General features: G+C 33.7%; 1 protein-coding gene across 3 annotated transcripts in view; it reads right to left on the bottom strand.

Moving 5' to 3' along the window:
• The window catches only part of LOC114325900 (phosphatidylinositol 4-phosphate 3-kinase C2 domain-containing subunit alpha), a 285129-nt gene that overhangs the window by 225754 nt on the left and 34366 nt on the right, over positions 1–25009 (bottom strand). For all 3 annotated transcript variants that reach the window (XM_028274045.2, XM_028274047.2, XM_028274046.2), the window contains exon 3: positions 21598–21991. In XM_028274045.2, coding sequence (XP_028129846.1) covers positions 21598–21991 — 394 coding nt within the window. The remainder of the gene's footprint in view (positions 1–21597; positions 21992–25009) is intronic.

Genomic DNA, 25009 nt, shown 5'->3' with positions numbered 1-25009 from the left:
GTAATGACCTATGGAACAGAGAAATGGGTAATAAACAAACGAAACAGTTGCAAAATTACAGCAACTGAAATGGAGTTCATAAGAAGGTGCAGAGTGACAAGAATAGATCGCATTAGAAATGAGAAGATAAAACGAAGAATGGCAGAAGGACAAGACATACTCAGCTACATCGAAGAAAAACGTTTAATTTGGTATGGACATGAGAGAAGAGCAAGGTGGATATCAAAGATTTCGGATTGGAGCCCAATAGGAAAGAGAAAAAGAGGTAGACCCCTAAGATCACGGAGGGATAAATGTACGAGGCCATGGAAAGACGAGACCTTAGAGATGGAGAATGGCAGAACAAAAAGGACTGGAGATGTTGGCTGAAAGAAGGAAGGCGGCAACAGCTGCAAAGAATCCTTATATAGATAGATAGACTTACCTCAAATACCTAAGTCGATAAAATATTTAGTATAGTATACCAAAAATTAAATATTGTATAAACTGCACTAAATAAATCAACAAACTACTTTTACCAACTGCTTCTCTTTTTCAACTAAATACCTAATACATACCTTGATACCTTTAAATTAAAATAAAACTACAAAATACCGAATTTTGATTCACGAACGTGCACTTAAATAAAAGTAAAAATTTCAAGGTCAAACGCATTACACTTTGCATTTTTCATAAATTCTGTCTGATAAAGGAGTCATTTGTTTGTTTCTTGTTTCAGTTATTGGTTTGTAATTAAAACCGTATATTCTTGGTGAATCGTTTTTTAAACAATAATTGTTAATAGTTTACTTCAAGATATTTTCACATAAAATCAAACTGGAAAACAAATTGAATGAAATAAATATTAGCTGTATAAAAAATCGCATAATTTTGACCTAAAATCTTCTCCTTCATGACAGTCCTACGGTAAAAAAAATTCAGTGTGTTTTCCTATTATTCGTTCCTAGTTTGTACTGGTACCAGTCCACCAGTCATATGGTGCCATACAGTGGCCTAGTAATAGTGGAGAATATTTTATACGCTGTATTTAGAAGCTTAATTCCTCCGTGGTTAGAGCATTCAAAGATATCTTCTTTTTTGTATTGTTATATAATTTGTATGGGAAAAATTTAGAGAATTAATTTTGTGTCAAAGACCACGAGATCGTAAATTTTCATCGCCCTGTATACGACCAAAATTTGTAAATAAAATAATTTAGCCGTAAGCAGTGTTTCGTGGAAGTGTAAAAGTTTAGTGGTAAAGTTTCTACGAACGGATTAATACTTTTCCAATGAACTAGAAAACGGTAGTTTTAGAAAGTTAATGTGCCGCTTTGGAATGGACAATAGACCATGTTTCTAAATGGTTTCGTAGAACGAAACGATTGTAAACAATTTTGTTTAGTTTAGAATAGAGGGTTTTTTAGAATGTAAGTAAAATTTAATTATAATATCTCCTGGAAATTGACAAGACATAAAATTTGTATACAATACTATTTGTTCTTAAGAAAAAAAGTAGGCATATGATGTATGGAGAATGCTTGTGATTGGCAAGGAGACCGATGGAGGGAGAATAGAGTGGTTGATTTTCGGATTGATGAGGGAAAAAGAATGCACTGTGTAATTAAGATGGGAAGCAACCAGTCCAGTTCGAAAGTAGTATTTTTGTGTAAAGTGGTTAATTTGGTGGCCGTGGAAGCAGATTCGTGTTTGAGACGAAATCGTGATCAAGTCAAGAAGTACAAACTCCTTGTGTACGAGTAGATTCCAGTTTGTCTGGAAAGAGTAGCCGGTTTATATCAACTTGCACGAGATATCGAGCTGAGAGAAGAAATCTTGTAATTATAAAGATTGATATTGTTTGTATCGAGTCAGAGATTTAATTGAGGAGAGAATTCGAGTGAGTGCTGTTTTTGTTTGTGAAACAGTTTGAAGGAGAAGGACAGTCGCAGCATCCGAGAAGCACGTTGTGGGAGAACCGAGGACAACACAATACATGAGAAGAAGTAAAGAAGATAGAAAAGGTTAGTCAGATTATTTGTGAAAAGAGAGAGTTGTTTTATATTACATACCATATTTGTTTTTTGTCAACTTAACAGTTTTACAGCATAATTTATTCATTCATAAATTCATAGAAGATCTATTTAAGAAGTGAAAATAAAATTTTGTTTTTTTTTATAATAATAAGGAACAGTCTACAGAACCATTTAATAGGGGAGTGCAATTAGAACGAAAACATGCATTGTTTCGGAAAAATTCAAACAAGCTTATATTTTTCTAAAACTTTTTTTGTTAGTTTATATACATGTTAAAGTAAAAAGATCTACTCGCGGATTTGGCCGCTAATTGTTTATTAATTGTTTAAACAATAACAATTGTTTTGTATTAATAATTTTAAAAATATCTTTGTTTCTATTTCTATTCTATTTTGTTTTTGATTATACTGAATCCGAATATGCCATTGCAATTTGAAAATTCTTATACAGAAGCTCTTATACAGTATGTCTGCGTAGCTAGGAACCACATGGAAAACTTTTTTATTATCAATTTTACGAAAAAAAGTTATTCTTCATAAAATCCTCTGGATAGTCAAAAATCTAAAACTCAACCACCAGATATCAAATTTTATCAATTTTATACGAGTTATGTCAAAAATATGAATTTCGTTAAAGAGTAGACCTTTATATTTCAGAATATCAAAAAATGCTATGAAAAGTTGTTTAAAATTAAAAACTATGTTTAAATATACAATTACATTATTCTAATCGAAATTTTTTTTTCAATTTTTTCTCAAATTACGGGTACTCATCATCATTTTATTACAATTATGATAACTATTTTATTATCACTTTTACGTAAAAAAGTTATTCTTCACAAAATACTCCCCCTGGTCTAAAATATAAGATACAACCATCAGATATTACACTTTTTTTAATTTTATACGAGGTATGTAAACAATATGAATTTTTCTTAAGAGTTATAAGTGCCTTTATTATTCACAATATTTTAATAAGAAGGATGTAATTGAACACTAAAACAAATTTTTTAATTCCAAACAACTTTTCTTAATAACAATTTTCGATATTGTGAAATTTAACGATACTTTACTCTTGAGTGAAATTCATACCTTTTGACATACCTCGTATAAAATTCATTAAATTTGATATTTGATGACTACTGCATCTTAGATTATATACGATGCAGGGTATTTTATAAAGAATACCTTTTTTCGTAAAACTGATAATAAAAAAGTTATCAATAGGTTCCAAGTTACGCAGACATACTGTATAAGAGCTAAAAATTTTTTTTTGCTGAACATTTACTATTGTTGAGGTTTATTATTAAATGTATTTTAGGTCAGTTTTACAGAAAAAGTTTTGATCACTTTATATAAACATTTTTTTAGCTGGTAATTTTCGGTTTTTGTATTACATTTTTGTTATCTTTCTTAATTTTCTCAAAAACAAATAGTCTATTTCATTTCTAAAGTGAAATAATTTAGTGCATTTTAAAGATTACATCCTAAGTTTTAAAAAATCACTTATAAAACTGTAATAGATCTGTTCAAACTTGAGTAATACCGTCTTAAACTGGTGGTAATTCTATAAAACTACGAAGATTTCAAAAATTACATTTTTTAAGACGTCATATCATTTGAATTAAATTTTAAAGATTTTTTTTAATGAAACCATCATTTAGTACGATGCTTGAAAAGTAAGTTGTGCAAAATTGAGGGTTTTATAAAAAAAATTGTATTAGTTACACATTTTTAAATCATTTTTAAACAAAATTCATATAAGGCTCACTTTCCGCCCCCCACCGTACTTATGCCCATACATTTTATTTCTCTTTATTATAACTATGATAGCTTAATTATTTTTCTTTTAGGTTCAATTTGTATAATTTCATTTGATCCATTAGTTAAAGAATTACATTAAAATATCTCAACCGTGCACTTCGTCGTACGCTAGTTTACAGTGCGCCAATGTTTGTGAGAAGGGTGACTTTAACGTTATAAATAAAAAATTATAGAAGATACAGATTTAATTTTAGAAAATTATTTATATAAGGTTTTTTTGTAATATTTTCTGAATTTTTCAATGGTCAAGTCAGTTTTGTTATAAAATTTATATTTTCGGAGTTATTTAAAAAAGCATCAAACTTCGTAGTTCATTTGTTTAATAAAAAATGAAGCACCCACTTCTCGAGTAGAACTTTTTGATATGTTTATTAAACATTTCTTAATGAAATTACAAAAAGTTCTATCTTGTCTGATTTTTTCCGAAGTGAAAATCTATATGCACTCCCCTATAAATGAATTTTGTTTAAAAAAAGGAGATATTAGAATTAAAGATTTTTTTTATTAGATAAGAAAATTTTACAACAGAATAAAGTTTAGCATACATTTTGAATCTTATATTTATGGTATAATATGTAAATAATAATAGTTATAAAATTTATATGATTTTGAGTATATTTATTTTCCCTGTTTTGTCCTGGATAAAGTAAGCAACGAGAAATACTAGAAGCCACAAACTAAAGGTAATACATTAAAATCAATTAGCCCTGAGAATATTTATTTATTGGAAAGTTTTATTAAATTTTGGTTTTGTTTTCATGAGTAGCTATTAAAATAATTAATTAATTGAATTAATGAGATGCTGATCAATCTCATAACAGAGAGAAAATACAGAGCATAATAGTATATAGTGCAAAATATTCCAATACTCCAATCACTGGGAGGGATTTCTGTCCATATTTCTTTTACGAGCTGCTATAGTGCTATTGGGAGGTAAGGGATCGGACTTAACAACAATACATCAATCGATCCAAAAGTCAACCTCACCTGCACGAGTGGTAGTCTAAAATTACCTGGTGCCTCCTGCTACATAACAGACGAGGCTCTGGCGACCGAGTATGAGCGGGATAACCATACAACAGTTACAGGGAGTCAAGGAAATGTGATCCCTACAGCTCACCAACCCGCCTGGCCAGCGTGGTGTTTTATGGCTATTTTCCCCAAACTAGCAATGTCGAACTTACAACAAAGCGGAAATGGACCCCAGGTGGGTAGGAGAAATCCGGAGTCCCACATCGGGAAACCGATCAGCCTCATGGATTCTGGGGGAGGCAAAAGCTCGACAAGAACGAATCAGAGAAAACGGAAAAAGAAGGAATGCAACAGAATACATATAGCCACATATAATATCAGATCCATGGCTCAAGATGAAAAGTTGTACGAACTCGAAGAGGAATTAACTAAAATCAAATGGGACATTGTAGGATTGTCAGAGGTCAAAAGAAGAGGAGAAATGTGTATAGACCTAGAATCAGGAAATCGTCTCTATTACAAAGGAAAGGAGGACGAAACATATGGAGGAATAGGATTTCTGATGAAAGAGAAAATTAAACAAAACGTAATCGAGTATAAGAGCATATCAGATAGAGTAGGATATATCATACTAGAAATTAACAGGAAGACAAGAATGAAACTAATACAAGTATATGCTCCAACAACAACACATGATGAGGAAGAAATTGATAACTTTTATGATGACATCACCACAGCAATGGAAAACAAAAATATAAAAACAACAATCGTTATGGGAGATTTTAACGCAAAAATCGGAAAGAAAATGGAAGACTCAGAAAACAAAATAGGAAACTACGGACTTGGATCAAGGAATATTAGGGGCGAAAGACTACTAGAATATTTGGAACAACAAAACCTTCATGCAATAAATACATACTTTAATAAGAAGCCAAACCGAAAATGGACATGGGTCTCCCCAAATGGGGTGACAAAAAATGAAATAGACTACTTCCTGTGCCAAAATAAACAAATCTTCGAAGACGTAACTGCACTTAATAAATTCTCAACTGGCAGCGACCACCGCATACTACGAGCCAAAATAGAAATAAGCAAACTAGCGACGCAGAAATCTAGAAGAAAACCAACGGCTATTGACCATAGCAGAATAAGACAAAACGCAGAAGAATATAGACAGACTTTAAGGGAAAACTATAATCAACAAGTAGCAAAGGAAGAGTCAGAAATTAATAAGATCAATGAAGAAATGAAAGAAAAACTCTTGGAAGCGGGAATGAAAACTGCCAAAAAACTAACAACAAAAGAAAATAGATTAAGTAGCGGGACAGTTAAATTAATGGAAAGTAGACGAAAACTAATAAGCGAAAACAAAAGAAACACAGTAGAATACGTAGAACTAAACAAACTTATTAGAAGAAAAACCAGAGAGGATCTAAGAAAACACACTGAAAATGAAATCGAGAAAGTAATTGAGAGAAATAAGGGCCTAAAATGCTTACGACCAAATTTAGGGAAACCACTACTCATTTCAATAAAGGATGAAACAGGCCGGGAAGAGAAGAGAAAAGATAAGATATCAGAAGAAGTAGAAAGGTTTTATAAAGAACTATACACCTCAAAGAAAGACGCAAACTTCAACACTCAGGAATATATCAAGAAAACAATCACGAATGTAAACTCAGAAACACTACCAAAAATAGAAAATTATGAAATAGAAGCAGCACTATCACAATTAAAGAACAACAAAGCACCAGGACCAGATGGAATCCTTGCTGAAATGTTGAAAGAAGGGAAAGAAGAAATCTTACAAACATTAAGAAATCTGTTTAATCAGTGTCTACATAAAGGAGAAATACCCGACGAATGGAACGAAAGTCTTACAATCCTGCTATTTAAGAAAGGCGACAGAAAGGACATAAAAAATTACAGACCCATCTCACTGCTGTCGCAAACGTATAAACTATTCATGAGGATTATCAACAACAGACTAACACACAAATTGGACTCGTATCAACCCGTAGAGCAGGCAGGATTCCGAAAGGGATATAGCACCACTGACCATCTTCTAACAATTAGGACACTAATAGAAAAAGCTAACGAATACCATATAGATCTGCACTTAGCGTTCGTTGACTACGAAAAAGCATTTGACAGCGTGGAAATGTGGGCAATAGAAAAAGCTATAAACAACTGTCGAATAGATTCCAGATACAGAATGCTAATACATAATATATATAAGAAAGCAACAATGACAGTACAGTTGGAAGAAACCACAAAACCCATACCAATTAACAGAGGAGTGTTGCACTGGAAGATGTTTTCAAAACAATGGAACGGACAAACATGGGAATAAACATAAATGGAAAGAAACTAAACCACCTAAGATATGCAGACGATGTAGTAGTCATAGCATCAAGTTTTGAAGAACTACAAACCATGCTAACCGAACTAGCAAATGAATCCGAACAAATAGGTCTAAAAATAAATTTTGCCAAAACAAAAACAATGACAAACACACAAGACAATAGAAACGTAATGCTAAACGACACCACAATAGAAGCGGTTAATGATTATATATATTTGGGACAGATTATAAAAATAAATAAGGAAAACCAAACAGCGGAGGTAAAAAGAAGGGTCAGATTAGCCTGGGCAGGATTTGGAAAATTAAAATGGGTCCTAAAGAATAAAAAAATACAACAATACTTAAAAACAAGAGTGTTTGACCAGTGCATACTCCCAATTCTCACATACGCATGCCAAACATGGACCTTGACCAAGGCAAACATGGATAAAATAATAAAGACACAAAGAGCCATGGAGAGAGCAATGTTAGGAGTAAAATTGACAGACAAAAAGCAAAACAACTGGGTCAGAAATAGAACAAAAGTCAAAGACGCAGGTCAACATATAACCAGGCTAAAATGGAGCTTCGCAGGTCATAACGCTAGACAAACGGACAATAGGTGGAATAGCACGATACAACAATGGAGACCATGGACAGGAAAGAGAGCAAGAGGACGACCCCAGATGAGATGGGGAGACGACATTAAAAAGATAGGAGGAACGCACTGGAAACAGAAAGCACTAAACAGAAGCGAATGGAGGAAACTGGGGGAAGCCTATGTTCAGAATTGGACGAATTAAAGGGCAAAAGAAGAAAGAAAGAAAGAAGATAGTGCTATTAGTTATCGTGACCATATAACGGGTTTATATAGTTTAACTGGGAGATTATCTTTCTGGCTAGCTTTTGAACTGCATCTTTAACTTCAAGAATCGTTGTTCGTTCCTCTTCGCTCTCATCAGTTTCGCTTACCTCGTCTCTTTCGTCTTCCAGGATTTCTTCTTCTTCCTCTATATTAGGTCAAAGTATTCCACCCATCGATTATATACATCTTTCCTTACTGTTAATAGGTCACCATTCAGACTTCTGCATTGGATTGTAGTTTCCTTGAATTATTTTCTGTTGATGTTAACTTTCTTATAGAAAGCTCTGAATTCTTTCTCCCGTTTAAGGTTTTCTATATATTCAAGTTCCTTATTTGAGTGGTTTCGTTTCTTTCTTTTGTGTTCTCTTCTCTTTATCTGGTAATTCTCTATAGTTGTTCGAGTTCATCGGGTAAGCATATTTCTGTAGCCTATATTTTTCTCTCTTGTTACCTTGCATTCATCGACAAACCAAACATATTATCATGAAACAGTAATATATATATATATATATATATATATATATATATATATATATATATATATATATATATATAGCAAAACTTATAGATCACGGTAAAAGACAAATTAAAATATGTTGCTAACACATCGTACAGTCAAAGATAGAATACAGCAGGGTCTGACCGTAGTTACAGAATGTACTTATAGGACTAACATAAGCCGCCAGAAGCCCAAAATCACGAAATTTACCAGAAGGAATTTGAGAGTGGACTATCTAAGCCTTAATGGTACACATCTAAATCTGATAAGTGAGGCGAAGTATCTTGGGATACTATTAGACTAAATATTTAGTTGGAATCAGCAGATAGAATGAATATCCAAGGAACCGGCAACCACGTTGCAATACGGGCAACCATGGTAAAGTCGGTTCGCTAAACTCAGAGACAACTGGCTAGTGATTTTAGTAGGTAATTTTTTTGTTTTTGCCAAAATTGGCAAAATTACTAACTCTTTAGTAATTATTAACTATTTAGTAATTACATATTCTTTTGCCAATTTTCCCAAATTGGCAAAATTACTTACTAAAATCACTAGCCAGTTGTGTCTGAATTTAGCGAACCGACATTAGCCAGATGCACTCATGGAAAAATGTGGATTTTAACACCAGACAGGTTATATTTGATTTATAACATGGTGGTAAACCTGTAATTACATATGGATAAGTGATATGGTCATCAAAGGTGCAGCAAAAAAGTGCCATCCTCAAACTAAGCAAAGTGCAGAGACTTGCAGCCATGGAGGCCCCACTCAACCTCCTTCCTTTACATATAATTATAATGGGAGAGGGAATAGTGAGGTATTATAAATTCCGAGAAAACCTGAGTAACATACAGGTTAGATCAGGTCATAGAATCAGGTCTTGAATGAATTTAAAGGATACCAAATGGGTGGTTTTCTGACCATAATATATGGTAACCATTTCTAAGCCTGAAATACCTTTCCATGTGGGCATTTGATCAAGAGAAGGATGAGGCAAAGGAACCAATCGACTGCAGGGTTATATATGCAGACAGACGGGTCTAAGAATTCGAATGGTCGGGTGCAGAAGTATTCGGTAGTTGTGGAAACTTAAACATTTCTACACTTAATCCAGGAACCGAAGCTTTTCAGCTCGCAATTTTTACAGAATGAATCAATTTGCTTGAAAATTTAAGAATATGTAGTGGATAGTCCAGGGATCAAAATCTATATGATGCCGAAAGGCGCTTTTACCATGGAGGTAGTTGCCACCCCACCTTGGGGGTGGAAATTTTTTATTAAATTTTGAACGCAAAAGTTGATAAAAACATTCATTTTAAACAAAAAATGTTCTATACATTATTTTGATAAAATTAATATTTTTCGATTTATTCCCTATCGAAAGTGTTAGTTTTATATCGAAAAAATCAATGTTTTTCTATATTATACTCATTTACGATTCACTCAATTTTTGCTGTAGAAAATTTTTTTTTCAAACCAAGTTCTTGGGGATTACATAACCTACAATTTCATATTTAAACATTTTTTCGCATCTCTGATGCTAATTTTTCTGTTCTGAAGAAAATGGCATTTTTTACCAAACTACAAAAATTCGTTATTCGCTTTTAACTCCAGTTTTCTTAAAACTAATCATTTTAAGCCAGTACAACTTCTGGAATCTATTACTAATACATAAATAAAGAAGCATGAATAAGGCCAATGACTAAAAACACCGCTAACTTACATTATTAAGCTTCCAATTGGATTTCTCTTTTTTTTTTTCAAAAAAATATATTGATTTTTTAACCGTAACCTTTTTAATTTTTTATCCTAGAAAGTTTGGTAAAAAAGAATTTTGTAGGCCTCTACAAGAACTATAAGGCTATTAATATTAAATCCTTTTAAAACCCTAAGTCGCAAAAAGAGGTGACTGAAAAAGGGTTGGTAAAGGTGGTTTATTTATTTAGCGTATGGCTCTATCACAGTTTTTGTATAAAAATAAAGATCACAATACAATAAAAAATAATAATAATTAATTTTTATAAACGAAAATTTAGTTGATAAATATATTGAATCGATTCATTGGTCGCCATTAAAAAATCGGACCAATTGCCACTGTACGATCTGATGGGGCATTCCTCCACCAAATGCTTAACCATTTGTCTTTCAGCACCGCAATCGCAATTTGGAGAAGGTATTTTTCCCCATCTAAAAAGTGAGTCAGAGCACCTACCACAGTTGGTTCTAATTCTATTTAGTGTAGCCCAGATCCGTCTTGGTTGATTGAAGCCCTCTGGCTTGCTTGTAATATATGGCATATTTCGGATGTCAGGTGGAGCATTCTTCTCCCAATCTTCTTGCCAACGGTTTCGAAATTCCTTTCAATTAGTATCCTTGCAGAATCCAGAGGGTGTTTTCTTGAACGAAGCCTACTTATGTCTCTGTCGTTAATATCAACGTGAGAGCGGAGCACAGGATCGGCGTTAATTTTTCTATACTCCCTGACAAGAGCATGTTCTCGACGGATTTGTGAGGGGGCTATGTGGCTTAGTGCTGGTAGCCAATACGTTGGCGTGGCCTTGATTGTACCTGATATAATAGGTAAAGTCTGGTTTAGTTGGGCATCAACACGTTTGGTGTGTGGGCTGTTGAGCCATACCGGTACACAATACTCTGCAACGGGATACACGAGTCCCAGTGCTGTCGACCTAAGTGTATTCGCTGAGGAACCCCATGTGGTACCGCAAAACTTTTGTATAATATTGTTTCGTGTTCTAAGTTTTGCCGTCGTCTTTGTAAGATGTTCTTTAAAGCTTAGCGTTCTATCGAGTGTCACACCTAAATATTTTGGGTATTTAGTATGATTGAGGAGTCTGTCTTCAAAGTGGATTTTTAATTGGTAATTAGCCAATCTGTTGTTTAAATGAAAGCATGATACTTCCGTTTTGGAGGTATTGGGCTGTAATCTCCATTGTCGGAAATATCTCCCGAGGATAATCAGGTCGTTTGTTAGTATTTGCTCAGTAGTCTCCATTTCTTCATGGCTCATAGCAAGTGCCCAGTCATCTGCATAACCGAACTTCTTTGATATGGTTTCAGGCATGTCTGCTATATAAAGGCTAAAGAGTAGAGGGGCCAGCACCGATCCTTGTGGAAGACCATTGTTCAGTTTCATTTGGGTACTGGTCTTATCGCCCATGATGACTTGAAAACTTCTATTGCAAAGCATTGTATTAATGACATCAGTAATCTTTCTGCATGGAATCGCTCTCATTAATTTATATATTACCCCTTGTCCCCACACGGTATCGTACGCTGCTGATAAATCGATGAAAACAGTAGATGTTTTTAGTTGTTTTCGAAAGCCTGTTTCTATGTAGTTAGTCAGTGCTAGGACTTGGTCTGTGCAGCTGCGGTTTGGTCGAAATCCTGCTTGTTCCACAGGTAAAGGTGGTTTTTGCATGTTATTACAAGTGATAAAATGGTTTAGTTGAGAAAAACGGAGTCAAAGTTAAATTTACATAGTAAATTCTACAGCGAATTAATCAGTTATGGACTTATTTTGAATAAATTTTCTACATTTTTTTTTAAACTTTGCACTTGTTTCTCTTTGCCCCTTAATACTTTGTCACTTTTTAGTATCTAATACCTTACAAGCAAAGATATACAAGTGTTTGTAAGTGTTTGCCATAAACTCTTAAATATTTCGTAAGTAGTTAAACTAGAGCCTGCGATATGTTGCCACCGATAGTTTAATTCACCTGATCTCTTTGCCACTAAATTTTAAATACTATCTAGTATTATTTTGTGGACTTAACTTTTTTTTTTTCGGTTTATTGGCTTTGGGAAGAACCCGTTTTGCCACGAAAATTTATAACATTTAAAAGACTATACTTATAACTGAACACAATTTGGTACAAATACAATTTTTACAAATCTGTACATATAAATACAGTAACTGAATACAATTATTTGGTACAAATACAGTTTTTACAAATCTATACATATATATTGAATACCTAACTGAATAAAATTTGGATTGGTTGATACAGACCTAAAAGTTGAGGAAATTATAAGCGTCTCCTCGTACGACCTAAAAAGTTACAAAAAATAGCTCTTACTTCGGGATTATGGATGCACTCCAGCATAACGGAAAGATAATTTTGAGGAAACGGGATTTTTAGTTTCGTTAGTTCCGTAATAAGGTAAGAGGTGGCATTAGAATTATGACTGCATTGAAAAATCCAGTGATTAAAGTCGTCAAAACTGTCACTGCAGTCACAGAGGGGGGATGTGGCCAATTTCATCTTATAAAGCTTAGAGTTGACTGCTCCGTGTCCAAAGAGGCACCTAATGTATTTGGTGTTAATTTTTCTATTGGGATGGCTTCTTTTAGCAAGCTTTGTAGAAGGAAGTATTGGAAAAAGCGTGCAGTACTGAAATGCATTGTTAGATCTAATTGTTGTCCATTTGTCTGCCCATTTAGTTCTTAAGTTTTGCTTACATATAGATAATGCGTCTTGTAGCGTTAATTCGGGGAATTGTTTACCATCAGTGATAGCTCTTTTTGCCAGTTTGTCAGCTGTTTCGTTTCCCGCTATGGAGGAATGCCCTTTGGCCCATATGAAGAATGTATTTATCTGTTTATAATCTAAGGCTCTTAAGGTTGTCAAAATTTCCACGATTATTGAGTTATTGTATATGGAGGTAACCGGGTACACCAGAGCTGATAAAACAGATTTCGAATCCGATATTATAGCCAAGTTTGACAAGGGTAGCAGTGAATTGTTTGCCCAATCCAAAGCCTTAAATATAGCAAGTGCCTCTGCTGTAAAGATTGTAGAGTTTTTGTTTAGTTTAAACAACAAACTTTCGTTTGTGTTTTCCCTGTATACTGCACATCCTGTTCCAGTAGGGGATTTGGATCCGTCTGTAAAAAATTTATGTACATTACCTAATTTCTCTAATTCTATTTGCATAGATATGTTATTAATTGCTGGGTTATCATTATATTCTGGAAAAATAATATTTGGTTGTGTAAGACATATATCGAATTTAGCCGTGAAGAACGGCAAACCAGAATCATCATGTAGTTCGATGTTTGAGACTGTTGCAAATGCATCAGCTAGAGGGGGACAGTTTCTGTTGTGCCAGTATTTATTAGTGTAGCTATATGCAGTTAATATGCCTAAATTTTTAATAAGGTCGTTGTGTGTAAATCGTTTTTGTTTAACGACGAATTTTTCAGCTAGTAACTGTCGTCGAAGTTGCATGGGGGGTTCTCCACACTCTGCAAGGAGAGCAGCTGTGGGAGTGGATTTAAATGCACCAAGAACAATGCGTAGAGCCTTGAACTGTACTCTATCTATTTGTGAAAGTCTGGAATTAGTGGCTGATCCATACAAGAAACAACCATAATCTAGGATAGATCGAGTGTACGCTCGGTAGAAAATCAAGTTAATGTTAGGGTCAGCGCCCAATGATATCTGTTAATTGCTCTTAGGATATTAAGACTTTTTTCACTTTTCTTAATGCATCTTGATATGTGATCAGACCAGGTCAGTTTGCAATCAAATATGATACCCAAATATGTGTATGCTTTGCAAACAGGTATAGTGTGATTTTGAATTGTAAGGCTATTAAGTTCTGGCAATTGGTGTCTGGTAAAAAATACAATAGCAGATTTATGAGGTGATATTTCAAATCCCTGTTCAGGAAAGTATTTAAAGCAGCAATGCACTATATACTTAAGATTACTAACACATTGAGAGTAGTTTTTATGAGTAGTGTATATAGAAAAATCGTCAGCATATTGTAAAATTCTTGCGTTCATACCAAGGTTGTGAACATCGAGGGTATAGATATTAAATAGAAGCGGGCTCAACACCGACCCCTGTGGCAGACCAGAGTTAACCTCTCTAGGACCTAGAGTATTTGTATTGCATTTTATAAAGATCTGTCGTCTGAGGAACATATTAATAAGAACAAATGCAAATTGTGGTGGTATATGGATGTATGTTAACTTTTCATATAAACAATCCAACAGCACGCTTTCATAAGCACTAGAGATATCTAAAAATAAGGCAGCTGAATAATGGTTTTCTGAAAAAGCCAACTGAATTTCCGTTGCAAGATAGGCTGCACAGTCGAGAGTACCTTTACCTCGCCGAAAACCAAACTGGGATTGGGGGAGGATGTTATTATTTTCTAACCACCATTCTAATCTGAGTTTGATAATTCTTTCCAAAGTTTTTAATACACAAGACATTAGAGAAATGGGTCGCAGAGCTTTGTTGTCACTGACCTTAGGAATAGGAATAATTAGACACTGTTTTAGTGAGGGGTAATCCGTATCTCCTGAAAGTATATTGTTATATATTTTGCAAAGAAAGTGTTTCGCCGAGTCAGGGAGCTTTTTAATCATCATGTAATTGATGCCATCTAAGCCTGGAGCAGTAAGTTTTGACGATTTGATATTAAGTTCTAACTCTCTTAGTGTAACTGGGGCTAGAAGAGAATGATCATGATTACTGGTGGGTGTGTAGTGAATGTAAGGACTAACAAAATTTGGAGCTAATTTATGAAAAAGTATTTCCGCCTCATCTTCTTCACATGGTTGGATATCATTTTTCTTCTTTTGAAATCTATTAATCCGGCGCCAAATTTCCAAGGGATTTGAATTCCTATTAAGTTGAGAACAATAGTCTGCCCAAGCCTGTTTGGCTTTCAATTTGAAGGTTCTTTTGCAGAGCGCATCTATTTTTTTTACATTGATATAATTTGAAGTTATCATATTGCGCTTGTACGTTTTGTAAGCTTCCTTCCTTTGGGTAACTAACTGTTGACATTCCTCATCCCATCAAGGGGGATGAGGAGCCTTTTTAGGAGAGAAGGGGTAAGCTTTTTTAAGAGCTGAATCCGCCGAGGATGTCATTGAATTGGTGATAAAGTTAATCATTTCGTTAGTATTGTTGAAAAGCGGAATCTCGGAGAAATCTTTATCAATTTTTGTTTGAAACAATGCCCAATCAGCTTCTCGCATAGACCATTTATGAATGGGGGTAATATTAATATTATCAATTCTGAGTTGTTGTAACACAAATGTGATAGCATAATGGTCAGAGCCATACGTATCTGCTTTAACAGACCAAGAGAATTGTGAGCTAAAGTTGGACGAAATGAGGGTAAGATCAACACATGATGGAGGAGAGCCAGGGCAGATACTCTGGTAGGAGATCCGTCATTTGCAATGATAAAGTTGTCGAAGTATTCTAAAGCTTCCATGAGTATGTTACCGCTATGATCATTGTTTATAGAGCCCCAGGCTCCATGATGGGCGTTAAAGTCGCCACCAATAAAAAATTATGCGGAATTTGTTGAAAAAGAGAAACATAGTCGTTCACTGTGACTGCAATGCTACCTGGACGATAAATACTAACCACAGATATTTTGGTGCCATTGACATCAATATCAATGCCACAAACTTCAATATTTTTATTAAATGTTTGGTTGAATACTATATTATTGTATTTAATATTATTAGAGATAATTATGCTAACACCTCCACCTCGTTTATTACGTCTATCTTTTCTAATAATATTAAATCCCTGTAAGGACATTTCATACTTAGGTTTGTACCAAGTTTCCGAAATAAGAGCTATATCAAAGTGTTCTTCTGTAAAAAGTTGCGTAATAGAGTTTTTATTAGAGTACGCTGATCTAGCGTTCCACTGGACAATTTTTAAACCGGCCATATCAGGTAAAGAAATGTTTAATCACGCTGTTAATTATATTTTCTACATCTTGTACAGAGGGAACTGAACTATTAATCGCAGGGTTTCGAGCAGGAATGTCTGAAAAGAAATTATTGATTGAATCCTTCAAAGTAGTGGCGAATTCATTTTTAAGATGTTCATCGTTATTTTTAGATACATTTTTATTATAGTTTCCGAACTGGAATACGGGGCTAGCACAAAAGCTAAATTCGCTTGGAGCGGTAATAAGCGTAGGAGACGATGGGTGTATTTTTCGTTTTTTTCTAGTAGAAGCTGCAGTATTTGAAATATTTGCAATGGAAGGCAAATGTTTTGATGAGCTTTGAGCAATATTGGAATAGGTATTTGGCCTGGAAACTAATGAAGGGAATTCAGTAGTGGATGACAGTAACGGAGCAAATCTGTTTTTTTTGAACAATATTAGTGTAGGCAGGATTGTCAATAACTTTTTCGGCCACTTTGAAAGAAATATTAAGGTGTGCCATTGCTTCCTTAGTTCGTTTTTGTTTTTTATACTCTGAACAATCTCGATTTGTCGAGTTGTGTGAATTAGAGTTACAAAAAATGCAGAAGTTATCACATTGAGTGCATTCGTTATCATTTTCTTTGCCGCAGTTTCGGCATTTCTTTTTTCCTTTACATTGAGATGCAGAGTGACCGTAACGAAGATAATTGTAACACTGCATAACAGGATGAACGTACGTGTCTACAGGACATCTCACTTTATTTATATAAATAAATTGGGGAATTTTGTTCCCTGCAAATGTGACAATTATCATTTGACGGGGGATTTTTTCAATCACTCCGTCTTTTATTACTTTTCGAAACATTCTTTGAACCTTACGAACAGAACACTCTGATTTTATAACTTTAACAAGATCATTTTCAGTCAGATATGTATCGACCGATCTCACAATACCTTTTTTTTCAGTTAAATGTGAGGGGATATAAGCTATCAGTTTATTGTCTTTGAATACCGAATTTTCCACTAATTTGTTCGCAACTAACCCTGAATTAACTTCAATTTTAAGTCTGTTACGACCCACGCTACTAATTTCTAAGATCGATTTTTCGTATTCCGAAAGTGCTAACAGTTTTTCACCAAGTCTCATTGGATGCAATCTTCCCACATTCAAAACTTCGTGTTCCACAAAAATTAAGTACGGACCTGTATCTCTTGACGTAAATCGATTATTAATGGAAATATCGCGTCTGAAAGACTGGTTTGGCTGGTCTAAATTACTTGCTGTTGTTGTTAATGAGCTTTTATTGTTATCATTATCTGCTGGAAAAACTTGATTTTTGTCCCCTGTTGCAATATTATTCTTATCGGCTTCTGTAAATCCACGAAAACCATCTTGATTAATATTTACATTTGAATCGTCGAGTTCCATGCCATCCAGAACCCTGATATCCTCGATTATTATATTTGAAGATCGCGGCGGCTTCCCGCCGCCAGGTGAAGTTCCCGACATCCGTCCCAGACAGAAGTCGGATTTTTAAGTATAATTTCCCAGGAAAAATTAGGTAATGAATCAACTTACTTGTAGAAATCCAAAAAACTTAACCAAATAAATGAGTAAAAGGTAAACAAACTGTGTATTTTTTGCGGCAATTAGTGAATCGACTTTTAAATCAAACACGTCTAATCACTAAGAGACTTGATAGACGACTGGGACTTAACTTAGTTTACAATATTTTGTCACTTGTACCCCTTAGCATCTAATCCCCTCAATTGTCAATAGCTCATTCAGTTTTTGTCATAGACAAAATTTTTGCTTACCCCGTTCTTGGGAATTAAATAAGCTACAATTTTAGATGTTCATATTTTTTCGTCTCTCTGATGCTAATCTTCCTATTCTGAAGAAAAGGACATTTTTTACCAATCTACAAAAATTCGTTATTCGCTTTTAACTCCTTTTTTCTAACTATTCTAAGCCGCTCAAACCTCTAGAACCTATTAATAATACATAAATATAGAAGACCAAATAAGGTCAATGACTAATTTTAATTAGGGTAGTAAGTAGGGGGAAGTTTCCGATCACTTTTTCGTTAAAAAATAGGGACTGACATACTTTTCATAACAAGTCACTTAATTTTTGAGCTAGAGACTTTTTTTTATTTCTGTAGATTTTAAATTAGTTTGAACAAGTTATCCTCGAAAAATGCACAGTTTTCCCGTCTTTTGAGTTTAAAACTACAATATTTAGCATTTGACGAAGAAGAGCTAACATATAACAAAGTATATCTCGATTACTATTTCTCTTAAAGAAAATAAAAAAAAACTGTTTTGTTTATTTTTTCAAAAGGTACATTTTTGTTAAGCAAAGTTGTTTTGATAAAACGAAAATTTTTTGAGTTATTAGCAGAAAACTGATTAAAAACATTGATTTTTTCGATATAAAACTAACACTTTCGATAGCGAATAAATCGAAAACCCTTAATTTTATCAAAAAAATGTATAGAACGTTTTTTGCTTAGCATGAATGTTTTTACCAACTTTTTTGATCAAAATAAAATAAAAAATTTCCACCCCCGAAATGGGGTGGCAACCACCCCCATGGTAAGCGCCTTTCAGCCTCATATAGATTTTGATCCTTGGACTATCTACTACTTGCGATGTTTTGTCCTATTTTAAGCTTCATTACTTGGACTAACTAGGACAATATATCTCTACATTTCAGGCATAAATTTTTGCAGTCTTACCGTGTGCAAGAGAAATTTAAATGAGGGCTTAAATGAGCGAACTGAAGAGAATCAATATATGCACTAATCTGGGTTCATAAGCCCTAAGCTGGGCTCTAGGCTAGTGTGGGAATATCGAGGGGAACCAATACCGATGGTATTAACCAATACCAATGGTATTGGGACCGTGCAAGTTCGGAAAAGCGACACCTGGTTTCATAGCTCGGAAACTTTTTTGCACTTTTAATTATATTGGCCAATCATATTGGTCCTGGTTGCTGGATAATTGTCAAGGCCGTAGCCCAAAAAAAATTTTTAGAAGAAAAAGTAAGATTTAGGTTATGTTATTAAAAGGTAAACAATTGTATGTAGTAAATAAAATTAGTTATTAAAATGCAGTACTGCAAGCAAAATACAATTAATTAAATATACTTTTATATAATAATTGCATATCATATCAATATTGTGAGCAACATATAATTTTTCTTCTTCAATGACAGTAGGTATGAAATATACCTCAATTTGACAATTTCAATTGACAATATGAATTATTTAAGAAAGTTGCAAGATTTCTCCGCTATTCGCGCACGATCGTTTCTCATATCCCCTCCAAGTACTTGCACACCGCGAATAGAAAGATATACAATAAGCCAATTCGCTGCAGTACGACCGGTTTACAACAGACGCCTTCCATGGAAAAAAATTATACAGAGACGAAAATATTATGTATTTTATATCTGTACACTGTTTTACGTACCTAATTTCTATCATTAAGTGGGGAGAATACGACAGGTGTTTTTCTCTATATTACACATTATTTTAGAGACGTGTCTAATGTGTTTTTCAATGATTTCCGAAAGCAGAATTAAAAAACTTCCACGTTAATAATTTTCACCATGTAACTGTTAATGCTGAATACAAAATCTCATATTTTTTTCCTGTATATTTTGCAGTTTTAGAAGGTTTAAGTCGGATTTATGTTAGGAGTTAGGACGGGGCCTGTACGACAAGGACCTTGGAACAAAAGACGGCGCACGTCCCCGTTGTATTATAAACTAGATAATGTCTTTCATATCACACGATTCTTCAATGTGCCCAACAAGACAGCCGTTTCATCCACATCATGTCTTAAGATAAATCAGCCTTTAATCCTCAGTCTAACAGATGGACCATACAAACTAAAGAATCGAGCTTTTTAAAACTTTTATTACGACGCACATAGGTTGATTTTAAATAATTAGCCGGCCAAAAGTCAAATTTCAAAAGTGACGTAAAAAATTCAAAACTCATCCTAGAGACACATTATGGTTTGTCTTAACAAAAACTTACTATCCCCGCTCCAGAACTAGTCACCGCGCACGTGTGCACGTGCGAATGTGCGCGCATGTAGCTGTTAGTGAATTTTTGTTCTCTTAGCTTAGTAGTCAACTTTATAAAAATTGTGACATTTTGTAATATTCACCTTCTTTTTCAAAGTGATTGTGATGGAATCGAATAATTTAGGTAAGAATAAACATTTCTTGAAATATTTATAGAGTTTACTGTTATTTTATATTATTTTTAGAAAGTCAAAAACAAGCCATTTTATAGTGACATTTCTGTTTAATTTTTATGTTTATAAGACATTTAGTTATATTATCGCCTCCAATCGAGCAATACTATTTATTTTATAGCATACTGCATATATTTGGCTAATTAATGGCGTACAATTTAGCTGCAAATGCCCGAAATACAGGGGTTTTTAATTTTGCTATATATGATGACGTCACAAAAATAAAAGTACCTACTTATTTGTTTTAATTAAAATAAGTTACTATTTTTTTTAGCTACATCTGGTGACTGCTCTGGCCTAAACATAGTGCTTCGTAAATATCTTTGCGACCAAATGGAGCTACAAGATTTTCCTAATCTAGAGGACAAATTAAAATATTTGGAAACTCACTTATTGAACTGTTATATGTGATAATTTAATCATTTTAAAACAAAGATTTCGAGATTTTAAAATGGCGATGATAGAGAAATGGTTAAAGACTCACGAAAATATGCTGTATAGTAAATAAAGATTGGTTAGATGGAACATTTAAAACTGACAAATGGAACCAAGTCGGCTTTCTAAATTATTTGAGCACTCCAGTGAAAGGATAGAAAGAAGAAAAACAGAAGAAATACGTTCTTTGCTTGATGGTGATTACAGGCTCGTGGAAAAAGGAATGCTTCAAAAATACCAAAAGAGATCTCGGAGATCCCAGCTAGTGCAAGGAAATGCAGAGATGCCTACAGGAAATTAAACTTCTGACCCACTATTAACAATTTTAAGCAACAAAAAACGTGTACGGAAAAGGATCAAACCAAACTCATTTAGTTCTGAAACATTTCGAATGCTGTTATCTACCGGGTGATCCCAAATACTGAGTCCTATATGTCAGATACCGACTGAGGTATAAGTAAAAACCTGCATATTTTGTATTAATTTTAAATTTTGATTTTTTCTATGAAAAATACAAGTCAATTTTTAAAAAACAACATTTTTCTTTGATTTGTACCAGTTTTAGTAGAAATATGCTGTAAAATAATTTTGGCCGCGTAAATCCATTAAATCGACGTACGTGCGACGATCCAACACATGAATGAAAATTCTTACCTGCATTTGTGGAATCGATGATGGTCTATGTAGAGAACTTCCAATATTGGTAGAAGGACTATGCTGTTGGACAGGTGTACTGATGCCAGAATTAGGTGTCGAAGATAATTGTGGTCCTACAGAGCTTGGAGTTCTAACGTTAATACTGGTTGGTGTGGACGCACTACTCCAAGGAATAGATGGTGGGACAATGGGACTGTTTGCAGTGTTCAAAGAATACTGTACTCTATTTATTGGGGGATAGTAACTCCCGTTAGGGTATATCAGACCTTGAGGAGGGACGTTGGATGGAAATGCTGATGTTGGAGGCGTCATTGCCATTTGCGGCCAAAATTTAAAGTGGGATGGTTGCTGTTGTATCATGGAAGAGGACAGTACCAGCTGTTGGTTATAACTAAAACAAATAAAAATCTTTAGTATGAAGATAAGAAATTAATGTTATAAATTGATATACCATACATACACTTGCGATCATAAAAAGCGGATCACTCGATGAATTATTCAAGTTAGATGTCTCGAATTTTCTAAACCTGTTGTCCGATTTGAGTGATTTTTTTAGTATGTTATAGCCATATTCTTAGCAATATCGCTATAATAATATTGTTGCCAGACAGGTAAATTTTCATTGTATACCGGGTGTAACAATCATACTGTGTTTATTTCTCAAAGTTCAGAACACCCTGTGGAATGTTTAAGCATAGATAAAATATTGAAATTAAAATTTAATTGTAGCCTTAGGCTTTCTTAACATTTTCTTTTTGAAGTTTGATACTTCTTTAGGCGCGATTGAGAGTAAAATTTCATAATACTGCGCGCATGCGCACACAGACAGTATGGCGTTTAGTTGCTAAAATCTTTCTAGTTATGTATAAATATATCAGTGCAAGAAAAAGTGTGAAAAGAATATATTAATGTTTTTAGTAAATATATTTATTATAATTTTTGTGTCTTTAGATTTGTCTTCTTCAGGAGTAAGATGAGTATTATTAAAACATTTTATTGTATATTTATATACCTTGTCTGTTTGTTACCGTGAATTGTCATTAGGTATGTCCGAACCGATACAGACACAGTCCTCGTAGCGTATTTGGTATAGCATTTAGTCGAGGCATTGAAGTGTCGATTTTTCGAATGTTTTGTATAAATTGTACCTATTTACAAATGTTTCTTCTAAAATTTAGGAATATATTAATTTTATAATACATTTAAGTATGTAATAATTTTCTTTACAATTTGTACTTACCTATTTGTTTTTGTTTATACCTAATATCGCCCATGTCTAGCAAGTGTTTGAGTAGGCTAGCTGTATGTGTATCTAGTTACGGACGTGTTAGTACTTGGTTCGATTCCCCATAAGAAAATTTTTTTGTTTATTATTAATGGTTATTGGCATCTTAGACTATTATATGGACTTAAAAATGATTAAAAATAATTAAAATAATAATTAACCGGGATGTTGCCCAACTATTTACCGAGTTGCAAATTTATAATAATTGCCTATTTCAAAATGCACTTTTGAAAAGCATTTTTCTTATGCACAAATGCAATTTCAGATTTCTTATTCATTACATTAGTTCACAAAATTTCCTGACATTCTCACGAATCCAACGCACCAAACTGCATTAAAATCCGTCTTACTGCGCCAAAAATCGACAGTAAGGCCTTTTTTGTGCTTCAATGCCTCGAATAATTCGGCCAGAGATCGAAAGGTCTTGAGTTCGAATTAAGTACAATCCTATACTTTTTTTTTTAATTTTTTTGAAAGCGGTAGCACAAAATTAGTTTGGTGCTTAAAAAAAATTAAAACAAACTGTTTAAAGTATATTTATTTTTAAGAAATCATATAACAGAAGTATAACTTCTTACGTGCGTACAAAGTACACACACATTCTTTTTTATTTATTTGTTTATGTTGGATGATAAAACAGTAAAATTATTAATTGTTGACATACAATTGTTACAGTTGACAAAATGCGCCATAACTACCTCTTACCTACCAAATTTCATTTGCATATCTCTACGAGTTTTAGAGCAATAAATAAATCGTCAGTTTGTAAGAAAAACTTCAACATCTCATATCTCGCAAACGAAGCATTTGCGGACATATGTTTATAAAGCAAACTGTCATTATTTTTTCATACAGAATTACCCGTTAAAGTTTGTCGCTTTTATTTAGGAACACCATGTATTGATGAAGAACATGGCTAGTTATTAACGTGCCTAACTTTTTTATTATCCAACATAAACAAATAAATAAAAAAAGAAAATGTTAAGAAAGTCTAAGGCTACAATTGAGTTTTAATTTCAATATTCTATCTATGCTTAAACATTCCACAGGGTGTTCCGAACTTGGAGAAATAAACACATTATGATTGTTACAACCGGTATACAATGATAATTTACCTGTCTAGCAACAATATTATTATAGCGATATTGCTAAAGAATAAGGCTATAACATACTAAAAAAATCACTCAAATCGGACAACAGGTTTAGAAAATTCGAGACATCTAACTTGAATAATTCATCGCGTGACCCGCTTTTTATGATCGCACGTATATTAGTCAAATACTAGGACATAAAAAATATTTCATCCAGATTTAGTCCTAAAGATCTCACTCCCTCTTAGGGGAAAATTCACTCATCCCAGATACCTACGGTATCAAAAGGATTGAGTCCTGGTGAGATTCTTTCTGTATTATCGAGCCCTAGGTGACTTCGTATGCTGGAGTATCTCCCAAAAATTTTCGTACCCATCTGGGCGTCGAGAGCAGTACAGCTTTTCCGTGGTCTTTTAGGCGGGCCATTCACGATCTGATTTGTAGTACCTCTAGTGGTACGACAAGAGAGAGAGAGTAATATGTTAAATCTAAAATCAGACCGTGAATGGGGCGGTTGGGTTAGTTGTACCACTAGTAATACCACTAGTGGTATTACTAAGAAAGTTGGAGCGTGAATGCCGATGTTGGATGTTGGATTAAAAATTTCCACTACACTGAGAGTCATATGTTAAGGATGTAGAAAATGTATGCTCATTTTCATAGTTGATTTTTTCGTGAACGGATTAATGGATTTCGCTATTTTTTTTTTATTATCTTAGATATTTCTTTAGTATTTACACAGTTGTGCAAAGATTTAATTAAACTTCTTTTTTGTACTTATACCGGGTGGAAGAAAAGTAATGTTTTTGTTATGTTAAGTTTGAAACACCCTGTAGGGAGAACGAGGTACAAATCTGTGTATAGTTTGGAATCGTATTGTAGTCTTATGTTTTGTGAACATTTTGTTTTTTGAATCTCCCTGATATCTTTAGTTTTCTAAAGATAAAGAAAATAACAAAGAAAATAGGTGGTTTACTCCTTAACATGTATTTTAACTGAAACAAAACTAAATTAACACTAAAACATAACAGTT

Source organism: Diabrotica virgifera, chromosome 6, assembly GCF_917563875.1.
Source record: "Diabrotica virgifera virgifera chromosome 6, PGI_DIABVI_V3a".
Classification (NCBI taxonomy): Eukaryota; Metazoa; Arthropoda; class Insecta; order Coleoptera; family Chrysomelidae; genus Diabrotica; species Diabrotica virgifera.
Note: the sequence above shows the minus strand (reverse complement) of the source record. Positions and strands in the feature narration are given on the sequence as shown.